Raw genomic sequence first — 23,945 nt, 5'->3', positions numbered from 1 at the left:
TACAGTAATCAACACTGTCACTGTACTTCATATATATGTGACTGACATGTTTCTATCTATCTAATCTATGTGTGATTCTCTATTCCTTCTATTCTAAATTGTCGGGTACAGATGCTGAATTGCCGGCCGGCTTTCTTAAAGAGACGGTGCATGAAAACACTATTATTTTTTTAAATAAATCCTTTACACTAAATGACAAGTACAGTAATCAACACTGTCACTGTACTTATTATATATGTGACTGACATGTTTATATCTATCTAATCTATGTGTGAAGCTCTATTCTTTCTGTTATAAATTGTCGGGTACCGCTGCTGAATTGCCTGCCGGCTTTTTTAAAGAGACGGTGCACGAAAACACTAATATTTTTTTTAATAAATCCTTTACACTAAATGACAAGTACAGTAAGCAACACTGTCACTGTACTTCGTATTTATGTGGCTGACATGTTTCTATCTATCTAATCTATGTGTGATTCTCTATTCTGTCTGTTATAAATTGTCGGGTACAGATGCTGAATTGCCGGCCGGCTTTTTTAAAGAGACGGTGCACGAAAACACTAATATTTTTTTTAATAAATCCTTTACACTAAATGACAAGTACAGTAAGCAACACTGTCACTGTACTTCATATATATGTGACTGACATGTTTCTATCTATCTAATCTATGTGTGAAGCTCTATTCTTTCTGTTGTAAATTGTCGGGTACCGGTGTATGCCGCTGATGAATTGCCGGCTTTTCATGTCATTCTACATTATTCTTAGTTGTTTTACTTCATGTAGAATTAACCTACAAGGAAAGAAAGGGTTTATTTTCATTCCGATATTAGTGTCCCATTGACTTGCATTGGTTTCCGGTATCGGAATCGGCGATATCCGATACTTTTTGGGTATCGGCCCGATCCAATCCGATACGATATTTCCTGATATCGGAAGGTATCGCTCAACACTACTAGTTACCATACTTTGCCTTGGGAGTTGAAGTAGGGTACAATAGGGCCATTATACTGTGCATGTGGAGGCTAATGTGGAGGAATGCACCATGGGGGTATCATACTGTGTTTTGGGGGCACTTTTATTGGCATCATACTTTATGGGGGTAATGAAAGAGGAATCTAGGACTTCAGCAAGAGGAAAATTGCTATGTAAAGGCTTGAAAGGTGTGAGATCTGCTCTTCTGTGACACAGACAAATATTTATCTATTTTTTGTGGGGGGGCAATTAGAGCTTCTGCTATGGGGCCCCATGATTTCTATCTATGCCCCTGGTTGGAGCCAAATGATTCTGCTCACCAGAAGGAACTGGACTGCCTATCACTAACCCTGACTTCACCCAAGATAATACTGCCCACTCATTAAGCATTGAGGGCAGAAGTATTGTGTAACAGCTGCAACTTTACACTTTGCACCCTCCCAAACTGTTTTCCCTGATCTCATGTAGGAACACTGCCCAGTACTTGATTGAACATAAATACAGAAGGACACTGTACAGACGGAGCTGTAGAAGTTGGGGCTCGGTATGGCTCTGAACATCGCAGCAACTCTTCTCCTGGCTACTGGGGTCACTCTCCTTATTTATCTCATTAAATGGTGGAGTAGGGTCAAACAGAAGGACCTGCCCCCTGGACCTACACCTCTGCCCTTCTTGGGGAATATCCTTCAGATCAGCACTACAGAAATGCCACAGTCATTAATTAAGGTAAGAATACTTATTTGTAATCTTACTGTTGACACAGAACAGATTATATAGTGATTCCTACAATAACTTTCCTATAGAAATGAAAGTACTGTAGCTTCAGCGTAATCAAGGGATAGATAAAGGAAAACTTAGAGAATGTAGCTACTCTACAAAACAATTGTCATATTGGCTCATTCATCAGTTTGTCCCTCCTGCTCAATTGGCTTAATACAGATAGCCATAAACAGCAACCTATACTGTGCTGTCAAACTCACAGTGTAAATGAGATAAAAGGGGGGTATTTGATGCCCCCACTGCTGTCCTGTTGGGACTGATACTACTTTAAAAGGGAGATATTATGATGTTTATTGCAAGTTAGACAACATGCAGTATGACACTGTGTAAGGTATAAATAATACAATATATTAATTTAGAAATCTCCTATAGACATATTTTATTTACAACATAACATAGAACACAGATCAGTGGGTGAAAGTTGGTAATTTTTCCATTAAATTTTAAAAAATTCACTTATTTAAAAAATTAAGGCATCTCAAAACAGTTGTGACATGATTAACAAAAGGCTAGAAAAATAAGTGGTTCTATTGAAAAACAGCTGGAGGAGCAATTTTCAACTAAGTCACATGACATTGACTACGTATAAAAAGAGCATGTTGGAGAGGCAGAGTCTTTCAGCAGCAAAGATGGTCAGAGGTTTACTAGCCTATGAACAATTGCCTCTAAAAATCAATTCAGGAAAATGTTCCTCAACATAAAATTGAAAAAACTTTGAATGTGTGGCACCCCAGGAGTCCGAATGCCACATTGGCATTGACTCCCTCACAGGTCCCTCCTGTCCCTCCTTCTACAGTACATGATATCTACAGTTCCTCATGTGGCACAGCAATAAAAACAGGTAAATCACTGTGTGGACTAAAGAATACTTTCAGAAATCATTGTTTGTGAACAATTTGCAATGTAATTCCAAAATGCCGGTCAAAGGTGTATCATGCAAAGAAGAAGCCAAATATAAACACAATCCAGAAAACCTGCCGTCTTCTATGGGCCAAATCTCATTTATAATGGAAAGAGGCAAAATGGAAAACTGTTCTGTGGTCAGATTAATCAAAATGTGAAATTCTTTATGGAAACCACAGACACCATGTCCTCCAGACTCAAGAGGAGAGGGACTATTCCAACATCTCTGATAATATGGGGCTGAATTAGTGCCTATGGCATGGGTGGTTTATAGAGACGGGCGAGCACTAAAATGCTCGGGTGCTCGAGGCTCGGGTCGAACACATTGGAATACTCGGGTGCTCGACCCGAGCAGCGATCCCAATGTAAGTCTATGGGAAACTCGAGCATTTTTCAGGTGTTTTCCCCTGGCGGTCTGCAGAGGACCTAAAAATTGCCCAAATCGATGGGAACAGTGCTCAAATGACATGGGGACAGCATGGGGAAGACCCCTGGAATCATTTCTGACTCCCCGGTCACTTCTGTGAACAATGTTGTCAGAGGTATTACGCCACATTTATTACGGACTCATAATAAAACATACAAAAACGAAACCAAAATGGATTTTCCTGGGAAATATGTTAAGGAACACCCTTTCCAGGGTAATGACTTATATATATAGCAAAATAAATAACTAAAAACAAAAATACTCCTCCACACCTTGGGCTATGTTCACACTTAACGTTTTTGATGCGTTTTTGCACTTTTGCAATGCTTTCAACCAAGACAAATGCATTCACCGGGAAATTTAATTTTAACATTTAACAACCTTATCTGGCCATGTGGTGTGTGAGACATGATCAGACACATCCTGTTTCATTTATGATGGAGGGACTCTGAAAGTCATAAAGCCTATTTTTATAGGTGTTATGTTCTGCTACCAAAGCTAAGGAAAGAGAGGACATCTGTCCCTACTATAAGACTCAGCTGAATCCCTACGATGTAACAGGGAACCTGATCCTGCGATCAGACCTGCTAAAGTCCTAATCTAGTCTGTATGGAGACCTATAGATGTGAGGAGGGAATCCCTACAAATACTAAGGACTGGGAGGAATATGGGACACCTCCTAACAGAAATAGTAGCAGACAGACGAACAAACAAAATAGATAGAACATAGAGGTCCGTAGACCAAGCAAACTAACAGAGTTAGATACAGAGCACAGGCTAGCTAGAAAGTAGATATACAATGAAGTCCAGCAAAGCCAGAAGGGCGGAGCAGGATTAAATAGGCCAACAAGGTCATGTGACCAGCAAAGGAAAAAAAACCTAACAGCAAGGTTCTAACAATAGGGCCATCAGGCGGCCTTTACTATTCTTAAAAGGCCAGCAGTCGGCCCTTACTATTCTTGGAGAGTCATCAGCAGGCTATGCTTTATTGTTCCCATTACTAAAGAGTGAGTCTCCTACTGTATACTGTTATTATTACTTATGCAGTGAGTGGCAGGGCAGTCCAAAATTTGGATGCACCCCAATACCCCTTTGAAGAGACTTAGAGGAGGGCCTCCTGAAAAACAATGTTCCCATTATTAGGAAGTGGGTCTACCATTGTGTTTGCCTATGCAGTCAATGCAAGGGTTGCCAAAAAATTGGAGGCACTCCAATGCCCCTTGCAAGACAAGTAGAGGAGGTGATATGGTAGCTATGGTGGTGAATGATATGGTGATGGAGGATGAGGAGAAGGAGGAGGACAAGAGCAAATAGCCAAAATCAGTAAGCACATCTTCATGTATAGGTGTGAAGAGGTGCATTGGACACTGGATTTGAGTTTATGTTATGCTGCTATCATTCGGTGGTATTGAGAAGTCTGTTAAAATTCCACCAGAGGCACTAAAAACCTGCTCTGACAAAACGCTAGCGGCACGGCAGGCCAAGACCTCCACGGAGTAGAGAGCCAGTTTATGCCACGTGTCCAGCTTGGATACCCAATAATTATAAGGCACAGAGGAATCACAGAGAACGTTGGTACGGTCAGCAAGGTACTCCCTCACCATCTTCTCAAACTTTGCACTCCTTGTGAGAGTACCCCGCGTCTCAGGGCCTGTAAGATGGGAGGGTCTGAAAAAACTGTCCCAGAACTTTGACAGTGTTCCTCTGCCTCTGCTGGATTGGAGTTGTGTCTCTCTCGCCTGTACTCCTTGGTTGTCCAATGAACTGTGACCTCTGCTGCCAGCGTTTTCAGATGGGATTTTTTTTCATAATTCTGCAACAAGAGTCTTCTGGTACTGCCTTATTTTAGTAGACCTGTTCACATTGGGAATAAGAGATAGAAAGTTCTCCTTGTATCGTGGGTCTAGAAGTTTCACCAACCAGTAATGACTGTCACCCCAAATTTGGAGAACACGAGGGACAAGTGAAAGGCAGCTTAACATAAACTCAGCCATGTGTGCCAGGCTGCTAACTAACAAGACTTCCATGTCCTCACCAAGAGGAAGACTGACCATGCTCTCCTACTCCTCCTCCCTGTCCTCAGGCCTTCCACGCTGAAAAGACGGTATGACAGTTGTGCAGGTAGTACCGTCTGTAGCGCATGAAACTATCTCCTCCTCCTCCTCTTCCTCATTGTCACCCAATCCACTTTGGGATGAAATGAGGCTGGGCTGTGTGTAATCACCCTGTATGGTTCCTTGCTCCATCTCATCGTGCTCCGCCTGTAATGCATCCTCTTTGATTGTGAGCAGAGAGCGTTTCAGAAGATAGAGAAGCGAGATGGTGACGCTAATTATGGCGTCTTCACCGCTCACCATCTTGGTGGAGTCCTCAAAGTTTTGGAGGATGGTAGATATGTCTGACACCCATGTCCACTCCTGAGGTCTTATAAGTGAAGTCTGAACTGAATACTGACGGCCTTGTTGATGCTGGTAGTCAACAACTGCCCTCTTATTCAACAAATTGTTCCCAACGTCTGTAATATAGAGTTCCAACGCTTGGGGACATCACACACCATTCGGTGAGCCGGAAGCTGCAAATGCTGCTGAAACACAGCAAGGGCGGCGGAAGCTCTAGGTGACTTTCTAAATGGGCACACAGGCGGCGTACTTTAACAAGCAGATCCGGCAGCTCCAGGTAGGTTTTGAGAAACATCTATTGTTCCTCCCTTATTAAATTTACAAGTGTCACATAGAATAATCATATAGATTGGTTTCAAGTAAATACTTTATTTAGACACAGCAAGCAGAAATTTAAGTATTTAAAATCACATCATTCTGCCCCTAAAAACACCTATTAAAAACTCCAGGCAGTGTGGTATACACATATCCTCATGGCACATAGGTTGCTGTAGATGTCATTACATATCATTGAGTGTAGATAGAATCTATGCCATATTAGACAATCTAGTCATTTAGATCAAACATCAATAAGTATACAGAAATACAAGATAAGGCGTACAGATAACAACACCAAATTTCACAAATCAAGTTTTTGGTATAGCATTTCATTAATCAATATAGTATTCCATTGTCTCAGGCATATATATTAGAATACATTAACATTAGACATCCAGATACCAACCATGCGCCATAGTAGAGGCCCCACACTGCCCAGCACCCCTACGAGCGTTTCGCGTGTCTGCTTCCTCGGGGGGCACTGGACAATGTGTAGGCTAATCCTATGTAGCAGTGCAGGTGGGCTGAGCAGAGAGGCACAGCCAATCAGTGATCCACTTTCAACTACAGACATTGAGTCTCTTTATACCTCAATTAAACATGATGATGGACTCAGGGCAGTGGATTTTTTCCTAAAAACAACACATCTGGACCTTCACCTAATTTGAATAATTTTACATCTACTTGACTTTTTGTTAAGACACAATTTCTTTCTATTCAAAGATAAAATTTACTTACAGGAGAGAGGTACCGCGATGGGGGCGTCTTGTGCGCCCGCATACGCGTGCCTCTTCCTTGGGTACTGGGAACATAATATCATCTTCCCAGCAGAAGAAAATGGTGCGGTCCACATGTGGGGGAGATTCATTGATGATTTAGTCATCATATGGCAAGGGGAACAAGTAGTTTTGGAGGAATTTCTTCAGAATCTAAACACCAACACACATAACATTAGGTTAACCTATGCATCGAGCCCAGTGGAAATTGACTTTCTGTATTTAAAAATAAAAAAAGATGAAAGTGGAACAATATCCACGGACATCTTTAGAAAAAACACGACTGTTAATGCTATTCTAAATGCTAAATCATCTCATCCTTCTCAAGTCATTAGATCAATACCTACTGGTCAGTTTCTCAGGCTCGGTGCATCTGCTCAACCGATGCTTTATTCGAACAACAGGCTGCAGACTTGAAAAAACGATTTAATGCTCGTCACTACAGGAATGACGTTATCCAAAAAGGTTATCAGAGAGCTAAAATGACTACAAGGGACGAACTCCTGAAACCAAGAATTAAGAAACAGGACCAGAGCGTGAGATTCATCACTCCCTATCATGGCCAATGGAGGGAGATGTATGACATTATTAACAAATATTGGCCTATTCTCCGCTCTGATCCTGTTTTAAGTCGATTCATCTCACCAAAACCGTCAATAACACCAAAACGATCTAAGACATTATCAGACATTCTGGTAAGAAGTCATTACATTCCCCCAAAACCACAGAATACACTTGCTGCTGGTACTATCCAAAGACAGGGTTGTTTTTCCTGTGGCTCATGTGGAGCCTGCCCCCAAGTTGATAGATCTAGAGAATTTTTTGACGCTACTAAAAAGAAAATATTTAAAATCTTTGAATTTATTAACTGCAGATCATCAGGAATAATTTACTGGGCTACTTGCCCATGTGAATTAATTTATGTAGGAATGACTTCTCGTGAATTCAGGGTTAGAATACTGGAACACGTTAAGGATATTAAAAATGCTAAAAAATGTGTCAAGCCTGAAGAAATTGCAACATTAAAAAATATACCTAAGCACTTTAGGGAATATCATAACTGCAATTGGAGACTATTAAGCTTTAGAGATATAGATAAGGTCAACTTGGGGGCAAGAGGTGGTAACGTAAAAAGAGCACTTGAACATAGAGAAATTAAATGGATTACCATACTGGACACAGTTAAACCGAAGGGGTTAAATGATCTGACAAGCTTTGTTCCGTTTTTGATTTAACTCAAGACATTGCTGCTATGGTTATTTACCCTAAGAGATGGACATCCGACTAAGTGACATGACTGTATGTGATATATGTTTTATCTACTTCTTAACAGTCTGATATATGTGGCATTATTAAAAGTAAGAGGGGTAATAACTAGAGATGAGCGTTGTTCTACTCGAACTGTTCGCCAATCTCAAATTCGAGCTGTTTTGGGCGGTGTTCGAGCCGGTCGGCGAACACGAACAATTTGAGAAAAATTCGGCTGTTCGAGGTTATGTTCGATAACTGTTCGTGCACCAAAATCATAACTGGATTTTTTCTCAGTAATGATGAAAATTAATGTTAATACGCAGTTTGAGTGTACAGCGGGGCGGGGGGAGGGGCAGGGGATGGATCTCTGCAGGAACAATGAAGATCTCCATTTTTTTTTCTCTTTCCCGCATTTGCAGTGGGGAGGTGCAATCTGTCAGCCTATCAGCAGCGCACACACGGAGCGAAGTGCTTTTTTTCACACAAGCAAGGGCATGTGTGATTGGCAGTGTATGTCACATGCCTTGCCCTATAAGACCAAGCCATTTTCCCCGTCGCCACCATTTTCTCACTGCTGCAGCTGCGTGTTAGACGGCACCGCTGTTGCTGTGTGCGCTATACCTTGTTAATTTCAAGCCAATTTTCGCACAAATATACAGATAGCTTGGGAGTAGGGAATAGTTGTGATTGCAGTCCTTTTAAGGACTAGGTTACAGCATTTCCTACGACTTTTATCAGGCAGGTCTGTGCTCTTAAATAGATAGATTGTGGGAGTAAAGACTAATTGTAATTGGAGTCCTTTTCAGGACTAGGTTACATCAGTTCCTATCAGTTTTTGCCAGGCAGGTCTGTGCCAGTACTGTGCAAGTTTTTTTCACAGCATTTGGCTGAATCTAGCAAAGCTAATCCTTTTTGGCCTATTGCAGAGTGTGTTAGTCAGTGGAGTAGCCTATCTGTGTTGCAAGATATACCACCTGTGTATAGAATACCAATTTTTTTACTGCACCTAGTGAAGTAAAATCTTTTGGGCATAGCATCATTCTATTAGTCCATCTATACTGACCTCCATCAGGGTGCAAACTGAATATAATTTTTTTCTGCATCTAGCTCTGAAAAAATATTTGGGCTTCTAGAGGTGTGTGGGACTTGGTCTATTAGTCCATCTATACTGACCTCCATCAGGTTGCAAATTAAAAATAATTTTTTTCTTCATTTAGCTCTGAAAAAATATTTGGGCTTCTAGCAGTGTGTGGGACTTGTTCTATTAGTCCTTCTATACTGACGTCCAGCAGGTTGCAAATTGAATATAATTTTTTTCTGCATCTAGCTCTGAAAAAATATTTGGGCTTCTAGCGGTGTGTGGGACTTGGTCTATTAGTCCATCTATACTGACCTCCATCAGGTTGCAAATTAAAAATAATTTTTTTCTGCATCTAGCTCTGAAAAAATATTTGGGCTTCTAGCAGTGTGTGGGACTTGGTCTATTAGTCCATCTATACTGACCTCCATCAGGTTGCAAATTGAATAAAAAAATTTTCTGCATCTAGCTCTGAAAAAATATTTGGGCTTCTAGCGGTGTGTGGGACTTGGTCTATTAGTCCATCTATACTGACCTCCATCAGGTTGCAAATTAAAAATAATTTTTTTCTGCATCTAGCTCTGAAAAAATATTTGGGCTTCTAGCAGTGTGTGGGACTTGGTCTATTAGTCCATCTATACTGACCTCCATCAGGTTGCAAATTAAAAATAATTTTTTTCTTCATTTAGCTCTGAAAAAATATTTGGGCTTCTAGCAGTGTGTGGGACTTGTTCTATTAGTCCTTCTATACTGACGTCCAGCAGGTTGCAAATTGAATATAATTTTTTTCTGCATCTAGCTCTGAAAAAATATTTGGGCTTCTAGCAGTGTGTGGGACTTGTTCTATTAGTCCTTCTATACTGACGTCCAGCAGGTTGCAAATTGAATATAATTTTTTTCTGCATCTAGCTCTGAAAAAATATTTGGGCTTCTAGCGGTGTGTGGGACTTGGTCTATTAGTCCATCTATACTGACCTCCATCAGGTTGCAAATTAAAAATAATTTTTTTCTGCATCTAGCTCTGAAAAAATATTTGGGCTTCTAGCAGTGTGTGGGACTTGGTCTATTAGTCCATCTATACTGACCTCCATCAGGTTGCAAATTAAAAATAAATTTTTTCTGCATCTAGCTCTGAAAAAATATTTGGGCTTCTAGCAGTGTGTGGGACTTGGTCTATTAGTCCATCTATACTGACCTCCATCAGGTTGCAAATTAAAAATAATTTTTTTCTGCATCTAGCTCTGAAAAAATATTTGGGCTTCTAGCAGTGTGTGGGACTTGGTCTATTAGTCCATCTATACTGACCTCCATCAGGTTGCAAATTGCATAAAAAATTTTTCTGCATCTAGCTCTGAAAAAATATTTGGGCTTCTAGCGGTGTGTGGGACTTGGTCTATTAGTCCATCTATACTGACCTCCATCATGTTGCAAATTAAAAATATTTTTTTTCTGCATCTAACCCAGCCAATAGTTTTGGCCTAATACCACAGTTTGGCCACTCAGCTCTGCTCGGTTACCATCCATTGTTTTTTTGTGCAAACAACTCCAGAGTTGTGAATTAGTTAACCACCAAAATGAGTGGAAAAAGGCCTGCTGCTGGTGGAAAGGGGAATAGGCGTGTTGGGAAGGGGAAAAAAGGTTGTGTCCGTGGGGTAGGTGCAGAAGAAAGACCATCTTCCAGCCAAACTAAAATGTCTACTTCTTTTAGCGGACAATGTGATAAGATCCCTTTCTTACGGCCACGCCAATCGCTACAAATTCCAGATGAGGCACAAAAACAGCAGGTGCTTCAACGGATATCAAGTGCTCCTTTAAGTGGGCTCTCCTCCACATCAACTTCAACATCACAAATACTCCAGTCCTCAAAGGTGTCACCCAAATCGCACTTGCTTCCTCACAGCTCCCAAATCTCCAGCTGCCCGTCTGAGTATGAGGTAGAACAGATGGTTGAGTCTGCAGAGCTGTTTACTCATACTATAGCCTGGGAATCAGAGGTCGACTCCAGCGCTTCTGTGAATCCAGACGAGGAAATGATCTGCACTGATGCCCAGAATCTTTATGAGTCGGATCCAGGACCAGACGCAGAAGGTTCTGACCATAATGTAGACCCTCATTCCCAAACTGTAACTCCTGTTGGTGGAGACAATGAGGAAGACGATGATAAGACTCAAATACCTGATTGGAGCGACAACTTTAGTTTTTTGTCAGGGCAGGAACAGGTTGGCTCTGAGGACGACGGGTGTGATAACGCACAGGGTGATGATGATGAGGTCGGAGATCCCACTTACTGTCAACCCACAGTCAGCCAAGAGATGAGGTCAGCAGAGGAGGTGGAGGAAGATGCTAGTGACGACGAGGTCAGGTTGCGCCTTCCTGGACAGAGACGTAGTACTGGAAGCACGTCAACAACTGCATCCTCAAACACAACTCTGCCTCTCACCACAAGTCGTGGTGGCTCTTCAGGTCGCATGGGTGCTAAGCCTTGCATAGCCTGGGCATTTTTTCAGATCGATAAAGATGACCCAACTCGTGTTATCTGTAACATTTGTCAGCAAAAGCTAAGTAGAGGCCAAAAAATACATAGTTTGAGTACTTCATGCATGAACCGGCACATGGACATGAAGCATAAGTTGCAGTGGGAAGCTCAGTGTGCTACAATGCGGTCTAGCCGGCCGGGCCAACCACCGTCTGCCATATCTTGTGCATCCGCGGCCTCTTCATCCTCTGTGACTGGGGGGACAGCAGTCACACCTGTTTTGGGGCGCAGACCTGCCACCTCTTTACCCGCAACAGCCAGCGTGATTGGCAGGTCATCATTTTCTTTGGAGGTGGTAACACCAGCTGGTCTTGAGCGCTGTCCGACATCGATAGCACCACCTTTGGATCAAGGCAACCTAACATGTCCGCCTGCATCTTCCTCACAGACCGGCAGTTTGCCGGGGACACCCTTATCAACCCCGTCTAAGCACAATAGCCAGCCCTCGGTCCCTCAGATGTGGACAAGTAAAAGACCATTTCCTCCTAGCCATGAGAAAGCTAAGAGGTTGAATTTCACCATCTGCAAGCTCTTGGCTACAGAAATGCTGCCTTTCCGCCTGGTGGACACAGAGGATTTTCGAGACCTTATGTCCGTCGCAGTGCCCCAGTACCAGATGCCCAGTCGGCACTACTTCTCAAAGAAAGGTGTGCCTGCGCTCCACCAGCATGTCGCACACAACATCACCGCTTCTTTGAGAAACTCTGTGTGTGACAGGGTGCATTTCACCACAGACACTTGGACGAGTAGGCATGGACAGGGGCGTTACATGTCGCTGACTGGGCACTGGGTAACTATGGTGACAGCAGGACAAGGGGCTGCTGTCCAAGTCTTGCCGTCCCCACGAGTTGTGCGTCAATCCTCTTTATGTCATTTTTCCTCCACTGCTTCTGCCTCCTCAACCTCCTCTCGGTCTTCCACCTGCACCCAAAGCCTGTCTGGTCATGCCACAAGCTTTCTAACTGCGCAGAAGGGATCCTGCACACCTCCTTACTATGCTGGCAGTAGGGCTCAACGTCATCAGGCGGTTTTTACATTGAAATGTCTGGGAAATGTGAGTCACACAGCTGAGGAGTTGTGGTCAGCTCTGGAGAACCAATTTCATGAATGGTTGTCTCCACTGGACCTGAAACCAGGGAAGGCCGTGTGCGACAATGCTGCAAACCTGGGTGCGGCCCTTCGCCGGGGCAATGTCACACACGTGCCTTGTATGGCTCACGTGTTGAACCTGGTTGTCCAGCAATTTTTAGCCCACTATCCCAGACTAGATGGCCTTCTGCAGAGGGCACGGTCGCTGTGTGCTCACTTCCGCCGTTCGCATCCCGCAGCTCAGCGACTTACATCTCTACAGAAGTCGTTGGGCCTGCCACTTTACCGGCTAAAATGCGATGTGCCTACCCGGTGGAATTCAACTCTGCACATGTTGCAGCGACTGTGGCAGCACCGACAAGCCCTGGTGCAATACGTTCTGACGTATAGCCTGGGCCAACGAGATTCAGAGGTGGGGCAAATTACGCTGGAGGAGTGGTCTCAGATCAGGGACCTATGCACCCTTCTGCACAGTTTTGAAATGGCGACGAAGATGTTTAGTGCTGACGATGCCATTATCAGCATGACTATTCCGGTGATTTACATGCTGGAGCACATGTTAAACAGAATTCGGAGTCAGGTGGTGGCACAAGAGGAGGTGGAGGAAGTAGAGGAGGAGGAGTTGTATGCGGAAGGGCTAACATCTGCAAGGTCCAGACGGTCGGCAGCACCAAGGCGGCAGGCATGTGAGGGTGGGGGAGATGGTTTAACCAGGGCGCAAGGTAGCAGCCAAACTAGTGAGGAAGGTGCAGGAGCCCAGGAAGAAGTGGAGGACGAACTGATGGAAGACTCATCAGATGAGGGAGACCTTGATCACATTTCTGTTGTGCGAGGTTGGGGGGAGAGGACAGAGGAAGGAAGCATGATTGTTACCTCGCCACCAACACAACAGGGACTTGGTGCTCCTGGATGCGCAACACACATGAGTGCCTTCTTGCTGCACTACCTGCAACATGACCCTCGAATTGTGAGAATTAGAAATAATCCTGACTACTGGGTTGCCACACTGTTAGATCCCCAGTACAAAAGTAAATTTGCAGAAATTATTCCTGCCATAGAAAGGGATGCACGCATGCAGGAGTATCAGCAGAGACTGTTGCTGAATCTTACATGTGCTTTTCCACAAAATACCAGTGGTGCACGTAGTGAATCTCACAGTTCCAACTTGCCAACCGTGGGACCGTCAAGTGTTCAGCACTCAAACCGTAACAGAACCACAGTATCTGCTGGTAACATCAATTTTGCGGAATCATTTCACCACTTTTTTAGCCCATCCTTTGCAAGGCCACAGGAGACAAGAAGTCTGACACATAGTCAACGCCTAGAGACGATGGTACAGGAGTATCTCCAAGTAAACATTGAAGCCACGACTGTGTCACTGGACCCTTGCTCTTTTTGGGCTTCCAATCTGGATAAATGGCCGGAGCTAGCCACTTACGCCTTGGAGATCTTGTCATGCCCCGCAGCCAGCGTTCTGTCTGAACGTGTGTTCAGCGCTGCTGGTGGTGTGCTGACAGATAAGCGCACGCGGCTCTCCACTGATAATGTAGACAGACTCACGTTCATAAAGATGAACAAATCATGGATCCGAAACGACTTTTCTACCCCTGTGTCATCCTGGGGAGAGTAAAAGCTTGATGATTGGTTAAAATCACCCTACCAACCGTTTTAAGCTTTCAAATTACTAATCATGTTTATCTGTATCTTGACTGGAAAATAATTTGGGCTTTGTAGCAGTGTGCAGCACTGATCCTATTAGGCCATCTATAATAAGCTTCACCAGATTTAAAATTAAAAATAATTTTTAGCTGCATCTAGCCCGGAAAATAATTTTGGGGCTCCGAGATGCGCAAGACACATAAGTGCCTTCTTGCTGCACTACCTGCAGCATGACCCTCATATTGTCAGAATTCGAAGTAATCATGACTACTGGGTTGCCACACTCTTAGATCCCCCAAACTTTTCGATCAACCTTTTCATTTTAATAAAGACCAAAAAAATGGTCATTTTTGAAATTATAAGCATTAGCAGGTTGTTAGAAACTGAAATCAAACAGTTTTCAACTCAAAACTTTATTCTAGGTGATGTTACATTTTCACATAGGACCCCTTGTTCGAAAGGAGCTTCTGAACTCTCTCGTCCATTGAATTTGTCAGGTTTTGGATGGTTTCTGCTTCAATTGTTTTGCATGAGGACAGAATACCCTCCCAGAGCTGTTGCTTAGATGTGAACTGCCTCCCGCCATCATAGACACTCCTTTTAATGATGCTCCAAAGGTTCTGAATGGGGTAGAGGTCAGGGGAGCATGGGGGTCACACCATAAGTTTGTCCCCTTTTATGCCCATATCAGCCAGAGATGCAGATGTTTTATGTGCAGCATGAGATGGTGCATTATCATGCAGAAAAATGATCTTGCTGTGAAATACACGGTTCTTCTTCTTGAACCATGGCAGGAAGTGCTGTTTGAGAAAATCCACATACATTATGGAGTTCATCTTTAGCGCCTTCAGGGATCCTAAAGGGGCCGACAATCTCTCTCCCCATGATTCCAGCCCAAAACATTACTCCACCTCCTCCTTGTTGGCGCTGTAGCCGTGTTTGCGTGGGGTGTCCATCAACCAGCCATCCTCCACTCCATTCATCTGGACCATCGAGCGCTGCACGGCACTCATCCGTGAACAAAACAGTTTTGAAATCAGTCTTCATGTAATGTTTGGCCTACTGGAGCCGTTTCTGCTTGTGTGAAGTGGATAGAGGAGGTCGACAGGATGGCGTATGCACAGCTGCAAACCTCTGAAGGACCCTGCATCTTGTTGTTCGGGGGACGTTGGAGGCACAAGCAGCTTCAAAAACTTGTCTGCTGCTATGACAAGGCTTTTTTGCCGCTGCTCTTTCAACCTGACGTAATTGCCTGTAGGAAAGAGTCCTCAATTTGCCCTTATCAGCACGCACACGTGTGTACTGTGAATCAGCTACATACTTCTTGATTGCCAAGACACTTCATCCTGATCATCGCACAATGTTGATTGTAGTCATGCCTTGACCTAAACACTCCACAATTTGTTGCTTCTCAGCAGCCGACACATCCTTTTTCTTTCCCATTTTGGCAGAAAATGTAGGCTGCTTAATAATGTGAGAGAGCCTTCTTAAGTAGTCTTGCCTTTCATTGGACACACCTGCCAAACTAATTAGCACAGGTGTCTGCAATTGCTTACAGTGATATAAAGAGCCCTGACACACATCACCATCAATGAGTTTAACTGACAAACAAACAAATTCTTCCCTTATCACTCCTAAACACTTTTTGCATAATAATTTGGAACGCGGTGTACATGTGCTTTTCCACAAAACACCAGTGGTTCACGTAGTGAATCTTACAGTTCTAACTTGCCAACCGTGGTCTGTATGGAATTGTTCAATAAAGGGCCCAAAATTAAGATAACATAGATGGGAGAGGTCTCTATGAATAGGAATTCCTAAGTATTTGATACCCTGTGAGGGCCAGGCAAAGGGAAAGTTGGACTGGATGGAATCCTATATGGATTTAGGGAGGGAGACATCGAGGGCCTCAGACTTCGCTGCATTGATTTTAAAATTTTACCATGTAACAAAGTGATCTATTTCAGCCATAACAGCAGGGATGGATATATGTGATTGAGTGATATATACTAGGACATCATCAGCAAATAGAGAGCACTTGTACTCGGTGCCTCCCACCTCAATCCACCTAATATTGTGGTTATGGCGAATTGATGAGAGCAGGTGCTCCGTCACTAGGATGTATAAGAGAGGGGACAGAGGACATCCCTGCCTTGTCCCATTGGTGATTGTGAAAGGTGATGAAAATGTTCTGACGCACCCCCTGGGCCTTGGGACACCCGGAGCCGGACCCTTTTTGGTGCATGCTGGTGGTTGTAGTCTTCGTGGCGGCGATCCGGTTCCGTGGCTCAGGGCGATCAAACCAGTGGCGGAACTATTTATGTGGTTTTGATGTTTAAATGTCCGACTACGCCACCCGTGGATTGCGGTCAGAGTGAACCGCCGCTACAGGGCAGACCGCTAAGGCTGGTGTTGTGGGTGCAGCAGAGCGTAGCATAACTCCCCACGGGAGGAGTATAGCCTCAGGGCAGTGTATGCGGAGGATGGGGGTGATGGTGCAGGGCAGCAGCAGTAACGACACGGAGTCAGTGATGCAGTTCAGGGCCTTTACTCACAGTTCTTATTATCCAGACCACGTCTGCAGGTAACGGCTGCCCACGTCGTACTGTGCTCACCAGGTGAGGGGCTCAGACAACTCCCAGATAACTTTGGAGCGCTTCACAGGACCCCCTTTGTGTGTCCTTTGTCTGGCCTTTCTTACCAACACTTCTGTCCGGCTGCCTCGGGCCTCCTCTTGGTAAACTTGGCGCCAGTTTCCCTGACCCTATGTGGTGCCTTCCTAGCGGGTGGAGCAAGGGGCTGCGCCACATAAAATGTCAGAGCCTCCGGTTTCTAGCTGAGGGTCGTTTCCTGCCTCCACTAGTTCGGGGACCGGTCTCCCCCTTTGGCCTGACCCCTCCACGCAGGTGGATTCGGGCGTGCGGTGGCGACTCGCCCGTCCGCACCCCTGGGATCCCTTCATTCCTCGTTCCTGGAGCCTTCTCCGCTCCTCTTCCTTCCTTCTCCCTCTTGCAGGCCTGGGCCTCTGTTACTAGGCCCGCCTCCGGAGCAGAGCTCATGCAGAGCCCCTGCTCCCTGCCACTTCTGCTCAGACTTCTCTGCACTGAACTAAGATGGTGCCCACCTTTTATACTCCCTTCTCAATGCACCCAGGAACTGCTTCCTCCCTGCTCCTGCACTGCAGGGTTCCCCTTCCTCAGTGTTCCCTCCCCCCACTCCAGCCAGGGACAGGGACTGTCGTGCCCATCTCAGGGGCATATTGGTCGCCCTGCCCCACGGCAATGTGGTGTAATGCATGCAGGTGTCGGGTCCTGATCCACACTCTATCCTTATCTGAGAGTGAGATATCACACCTCTGGGTGAGGTGCAATACGTCTGTAGCAACCGAGCCCTCGGTGCTACAGTTCCATTTATCTTCAGCCTAGGTGACGTATTGTGATACAGGGCCGTGATTTTGGCTATAAAAGGGTCCCCTAGACCCCTACCCCAAGCTTTTTAAGAGAATCATATATGGCGTGCCAGGAGACTCTATGGAATGCTTTCTCAGCATCCAACGAGAGTATCTACTTACAAATTTTTAACTGCATCTAGCCCAGGAAATACTTTGTGCCTAGTAGCAGTGTCTGCTAGTCAGCGGATTATCCCGGCTGTTAAGCAAGCTACACCACCTGTAGTTTGGACACTTAATTTTTTCAAAGGAAATGCTTCGGGACCACGGGATACATAGTGAAGAGCATCAGGAGGCACCCCAAGGCATAGGGGCTGGGACTGGCACTAGGATGCCTTGCGGTGGACAGCCGAGCTCGATCCTTATAAAAGCTTTTTAACTGCAGCAGCTTTAGTGGACGCTACAGGAGCTGGAATTACGCGGCTGCTGGCATGAGACTTGCCCTCCAATAGATCCTTGTAAATGGATTTAAAGTGTATTCATTCAAATTAGAGGGACAATTTAAATTAAAAAGCTTAGAGCTGCCTCCACCACAGGGGGGCTCTCTCGACCCACCAGCGGACAGGCACCAGTATTGGGAGAGGGGGGCTGGCCGTCAGGGTTCACCGCGGCTCTGGTACAAACCCGGCGACACGGAGGTGGCACGGGCAGGAGCGGACTGGCCGTCTCGGCTTCTCACTTTTTGGATTTTAGAAGGGCATGACATGCCTATATCTGTGTCTCCCCCTCCTTTTACTCCTCCACCTCTTTTCTTTTCGCATGACTATATGTACTTGTCACTTTTCCATGTGTTAGTTGTGTCTTCTGAGCAGTTTGTCAGCTTTTGGACACCTTTGAAGGTGTTTTCTATGTGTTTCTATGTGTTTTTGTTTGCCTGCCATTGGTTTTAACGGTGTTCGAAGGTGTTCGACGAACAGTTCGACGAACAGTTCGGCGAACACACGGGTGTTCGACGAACCGAACCGAACTCGAACACTACGGGGGTGGCTCAACACTAGTAATAACGGTTTAAAATAGTAAAGGCTATCTTTATGACTGTATATACTGGGCTGGGGGACACAGTGGGTCAGTGATCCAAAACCATGTAATAAGTACTGAATGACTACTTGTTAATATATTTCTGGTATTTTTACTTAAATTGACTGTCTACTTGTATTCTAGTTGGGATAATACAGTGTATATCAGCAACACACGGATGAACAAGGGTACAGCCTTTGAAAACATTTCATGCACCCGTGACATAGGAAGACGAACTCATGCATATATAAAAACCCTCTTCAGGAAAAAGGACAAGAATCGGCATGAATAATTTATTATTGGAATTGATTGTTTTGATATTGTGATTCTGTCCGGTCCATATGAATGTAAGGGCAAAATTTGCCCATTAGTATTATGGTGTCTGATAACCTTTGGTGGGAGCACGTCCCCGCTGTGTCTTCACAAGCCTAAAAGGCAACACTTCGAACACAAGCAGTTGCGAAATGTGTGAATTTAGTAGTGTGGCCTGCGTATTTGCGCTTGCGTTCCAAGGACTGGGGTAGGGACAACTGAATGCTGCGCTGGGACAAGGATGCCTGCTGATGGTGCTACTTGAGAGTGTGCAACGACAAGTGCAGGGCAGGAGGCATGTTCGCATGCGCCATGGGCATAGGATTATCTTGCATGCACAGCAGCGGAAGAAGCAGTGATGCCACCCACACTGTTCCTTGACCCTCGGGTTCAGCCCACTTAGTCGGCTGCTTTGCTGCCATGTGCCTGATCATCCTGGTGGTGGTCAGGCTGGTAGTTTTGCCACCCCTACTGATGCTGGCCTGGCAGGTGGTGCAAATGGCCTTTTTTGGGTTATCGGCAGAGTCTTTAAAAAACAACCAGACTCGGGAAGACCTAACAGTTGTACTGGCAACTTCCGTCGTGTTGATGTTACCGGGAACGGTTGCCTGCCTTCTGTCTGTGGCCACCACGCTGCTTCTCCCTGCCTTTTGTGGTGCTATTTCTCCCCCTGTGTGCTGCTGTCCTCGCTCTGTATGTCCCCCTGGCAGGTTAGGTCAATTACTATATCATCCACCATCTCGTCTTCCACTTCTGCACACTGATCCTCCTCCTGACTTTCTGGCAATTGTGTCTCATCATCGTCCACCTCTTGTGACAGTTTCCCACCGTTGTCTTTGTGTGACCGTGGCTGCTCAAATATTTGGGCATCGCTACATGCAATCTCCTCTTGCCCCTTTTCATGTGGACCGGTCGAGAGGCAAGAATCTATAAATGGAAAAGTGAACAGCTCTTCGGAGTGTCCAGGTGTGGGATCAGTTGTCTCTGGGCACTCGGCATGGTGGGAGGAAGGAGGATCAGGGTGAGGAATATGCAGTCCAGGCTCACGGCTACTGAGACTTGACCATGTGGAAGACAGGGTGGTGGTGGTGGCTAAGTGACTGGAAGCATTATCTGTTATCCAACCAATAACCTTTTCACACTGCTCTGTGTTCAATAGTTGTGTTCTGCGGTCCCCTATTAATTGGGACAGGAAGGTCAAGCGAGAAGATGTGGGTGTTTCTTGTGGCACAACTTCAGCTAGCCCATGGCCTCGACCTCATCCTCTGCATGCACCATCATCACCATCACATCCAGATCCCCATCCCTTGCCACGCGCGTTGCCCATTTTAAATGGAGGACAATATTTTCCACGTTCACCTCAAATGGCTGGATTTGAACCGCAGTGATATGTAATCCATGTAACTGAAAACCACAGTTTTAAATAGCTGGCCTGTAGGTTACTATTTTTAACAGCGAACTAGTGTCAATAACTTCGCTAACACTCTGCAACAAAATTTCAATGGAGGCCAGAAATGGCTGAATTTTCAGCGCACTTATATGTGATCCGTGTAACGGACAAACCATAGTTTTAAATAGATGGATTTTAGCGCTGTAATATGGAAAGGATCTGGCTGTGTTTTGCAGTGCCAACAAGCAAATGGAGCAGAAAAACGGTGTTCTCTGGATAGCTTTTTATCAAATAATCAGGGTTAAGATCCCCAAAAAATTATTCCTGGCCCCTGATACCTGGGGCTAGGTCTAGAAATATCTGTAAAAGCACCAGCAGCAGACATAACTGGAATGGACCCTAGTGCTATATGCACTGCAGTCTGCCACATACACTGCATGCCTATATACCCTGTCTGCCTGATATCTCTGCAGACGGATTAGTCCACAGAAGGACTGTTAGCTGAGGTGGATATGTGTATAATATATGGTGGTATACCTACACTAACTAACTAAGAAACAAGCAAATCTCTCCCTAGCTCAGCAGCACCTCTCTCTACACTGTCTGATTCTGAAGTAGACTGTGACAAGCATGGCGGTGCCAGGTCTGATATAGTGCTGATGACACTGTGCGGCCAGCCAATCACTGTAATGCCACAACCAACATGGCTGCGGCATTATAGTGTGTGGCTGACAATCCCTGTAAGTTCATTGGCTCTCTAAAGAGCGCCAAACATGCAAGGAGGGGACCCGAGCTCCCGCCGAGCAGCACCGGAAATACTCGGTGAGCGCCAAGCGTCTCGAGCAGTGAGATGCTCTGGTGAGTACCGAGCAGTAGCGAGCACACTCGCTCATCACTACATTGTAACATTAGCTTCACTGTCTAAACTTAAATGTCTTTAGGACAATATACTTTTATTAAGATCCTGTATAATAAACTAATCATAAAGGACCCCTGCCACCAGTACCATCAATAATTAGCAGTGATCTGTAGAAAAACCCAGCAGCAAGTGTTTAACGTGCCTGCAGCATCTCCGCAGGAGAAATTAAATATTATATTTCGCCCTTTAAAATTAATTTTTGTAAATGTAATCCATGCACATGTTGGGTCCTCCAGAGAGATGCTCTTTTCTTTCTATTCTGCTCTTCTAACCAGCTAATAAAATGAGCACCTTCAATGGGATTCCTACTATAAACTCAAAAATGTATAGCTCTGTGCAGCAATTAGATCTTATCTTAACAGATGTCAACATTTTTTACCAATTTCGAGGGTAAATATACAGTTTTTGCTGATATCTTACTTTTTTGGAAGATAAATTCACATTCACCAGTTTTTACATTTTTTATATCTCTCTAGCTAAGTGAGACGTATGGACCTGTATATACCATCTATATTTCAAACCATCAGACCATAGTACTGATTGGGTATGATGCTGTGAAGGAAGCATTGGTGGACTGCAGCGACGCATTTAGTGACAGGGGAGACATAGGAGCAGGAGAGATTTTATCTAAGGATTTTGGTAAGTTGCTTAACTAAATTCATATAATGGCAAAAATATGACGCTTTACGATGATCTTAGTGTAACATATTCAATAATAATACATACAAACCACATAATCATGGAGTTATGTACAATAATTGATTGGTGATGGGCAGGGCCGGCTCCAGGTTTTTCTGGGCCCCGGGCGAAAGAGTTTCAGTGGGTCCTTTTAACACATACACGATTCATGATGCACAGATACGGCGGAGAAATAAATATATAAATATATATATATATTTATTTATTACACATGGCCCAGCCTGCCCCCTCATCCTTCACATACGCAGAAATATGCGCGCGCACACACGGTACGCAGACATATGCACACGCACACACGGTACGCAGACATATGCACGCACACACGGTACGCAGACATGCGCGCGCACACACGGTACGCAGACATATGCACGCACACACACGGTACGCAGACATATGCACGCACACACACGGTACGCAGACATATGCGTGCGCACACACGGTACGCAGACATATGCGCGCGCGCACACGGTACGCAGACATATGCACGCACACACGGTACGTAGACATATGCGTGCGCACACACGGTACGCAGACATATACGCGCGCACACACGGTACGCAGACATATGTGCGCGCACACACGGTATGCAGACATATGCGCACGCACACACGGTACGCAGACATATGCGCGCGCACACACACGGTACGCAGACATATGCGCGCGCACACACGGTACGCAGATGACGCGTCCCCTGGGCCATGTTTGTGTAGCGTTGCGCACGCGGGGAATACCCGGAGCCGGATCTGTTGGGGGTAGTAGTCCTCGTGGCGGTGACCCGGTCCGCGCCCAGGGTGTCAAACTAAATGGCAGTCTTTAGCAGTAGATGTTAGAATGTTCGACTACGCCACCCGTTGAATGCGGCTATGAAGCCGCCGCTGCAGGGCAGTCCGCTGAGGCCGGTGGTACGGATGTGCAGCGTGGATGGTATAACCCCCAACGGGAGGGGTATGGCCTCAGGGCAGATCTGTTAGAGATGATGATGGGAGTGATGGTGCGGGTGTCCCAGTACTGATGGTGCAGGTGCGACGACGAAACACGGAGGCTTGAAGTGCAGTTTCAAAAGCTTTACTCACAGTTCTTTACCAGGTCGCCCGTGCACAGTAAGACCACCCGAGTCGTGCTGCGTCCACCGGGTCAGGGACTCGGCCAACTCCCAGGCAGTTCCAGAGCGTGGTCCTGAGCTCCCCTCTCTTCCTTCCTACTGGCCGTCCCCACCAGGGACCCACCTTTGTCCGGCTTCCTCGGGCCTTATGGGGGCAAAACCTCTCTCCGGTTTCCCTGACCCTATGTGGCGTGCCTTCCTGGTGGATGTGGCGAGGGGTCGTGCCAAAGCTTGACCACGACCTCCGGTTCCTGGCTAAGGATGATTAACCTCCACCAGTTTGGGATCCGGTACCCTTCTCTGCCAACCCTTCACCCGTTTTAGTTCTCTCGTAGTATCTCAGGGTTCCCTCTATGCTTGCATCTCTGGGCCTTTCTCCGTGTTCCTCTTCTTCCTCCTCTCTCTCTCTGCCTCAGGCCTGGCTCTGGAGCTGGGCCCAGACGGAGCCACAGCTCCCTGTCAGCCCTCTCTGGCTGAGCTCCTCTCTGCACAGAGCAGACGCAAAAAGACCCTGTCCTAAGATGGTGCCCACCTTATATACTCCCTCTAACACCCGAGCCCAGGTGACAAGCACCCAATGGGCTCCTTCCTATGCCCAGAGTCCCTCCCCTATCTGCTCCTACACTACTGGGATGTTCCTCCCCCCCCCCACTCCAGCCAGGGACAGACGCTGTCGTACCTGCACATCTATCTGGTGGGAGTACCGTTGTTCTGTCCCCCGGAAATGGGGTGAGTGTAGTGCATGCAGCTATCTGAGCTCAGTTCCACACTCCATCCTTACCCGGGAGTGGAATACCACACCTCTGGTCTGAGGTGCAATACCCCTGTAGCAGCCGAGTCCTCGGGGTGCTACATTCCCCCCTGGTAAAT

General features: G+C 45.6%; 1 protein-coding gene across 3 annotated transcripts in view; it reads left to right on the top strand.

Moving 5' to 3' along the window:
• Positions 1-1,427: 1,427 nt before the first annotated feature.
• The window catches only part of LOC141154988 (cytochrome P450 2C8-like), a 128,653-nt gene continuing 106,135 nt past the window's right edge, over positions 1,428-23,945 (top strand). For 2 of the 3 annotated variants that reach the window (XM_073641577.1, XM_073641576.1), the window contains exons 1-2: positions 1,428-1,698; positions 21,751-21,913. In XM_073641577.1, coding sequence (XP_073497678.1) covers positions 1,519-1,698; positions 21,751-21,913 — 343 coding nt within the window. In that variant the 5' untranslated portion in view covers positions 1,428-1,518. The remainder of the gene's footprint in view (positions 1,699-21,750; positions 21,914-23,945) is intronic. The other variant, XM_073641578.1, reaches the window with a different exon arrangement.

The sequence above is a fragment of the Phyllobates terribilis genome, unplaced genomic scaffold (genome assembly GCF_046119375.1).
Source record: "Phyllobates terribilis strain yellow unplaced genomic scaffold, ASM4611937v1 Scaffold_7__3_contigs__length_470593459, whole genome shotgun sequence".
Taxonomy (NCBI): Eukaryota; Metazoa; Chordata; class Amphibia; order Anura; family Dendrobatidae; genus Phyllobates; species Phyllobates terribilis.
The sequence above is the reverse complement of the archived record's forward strand: the minus strand, read 5'-3'. Positions and strand labels throughout refer to the sequence as shown.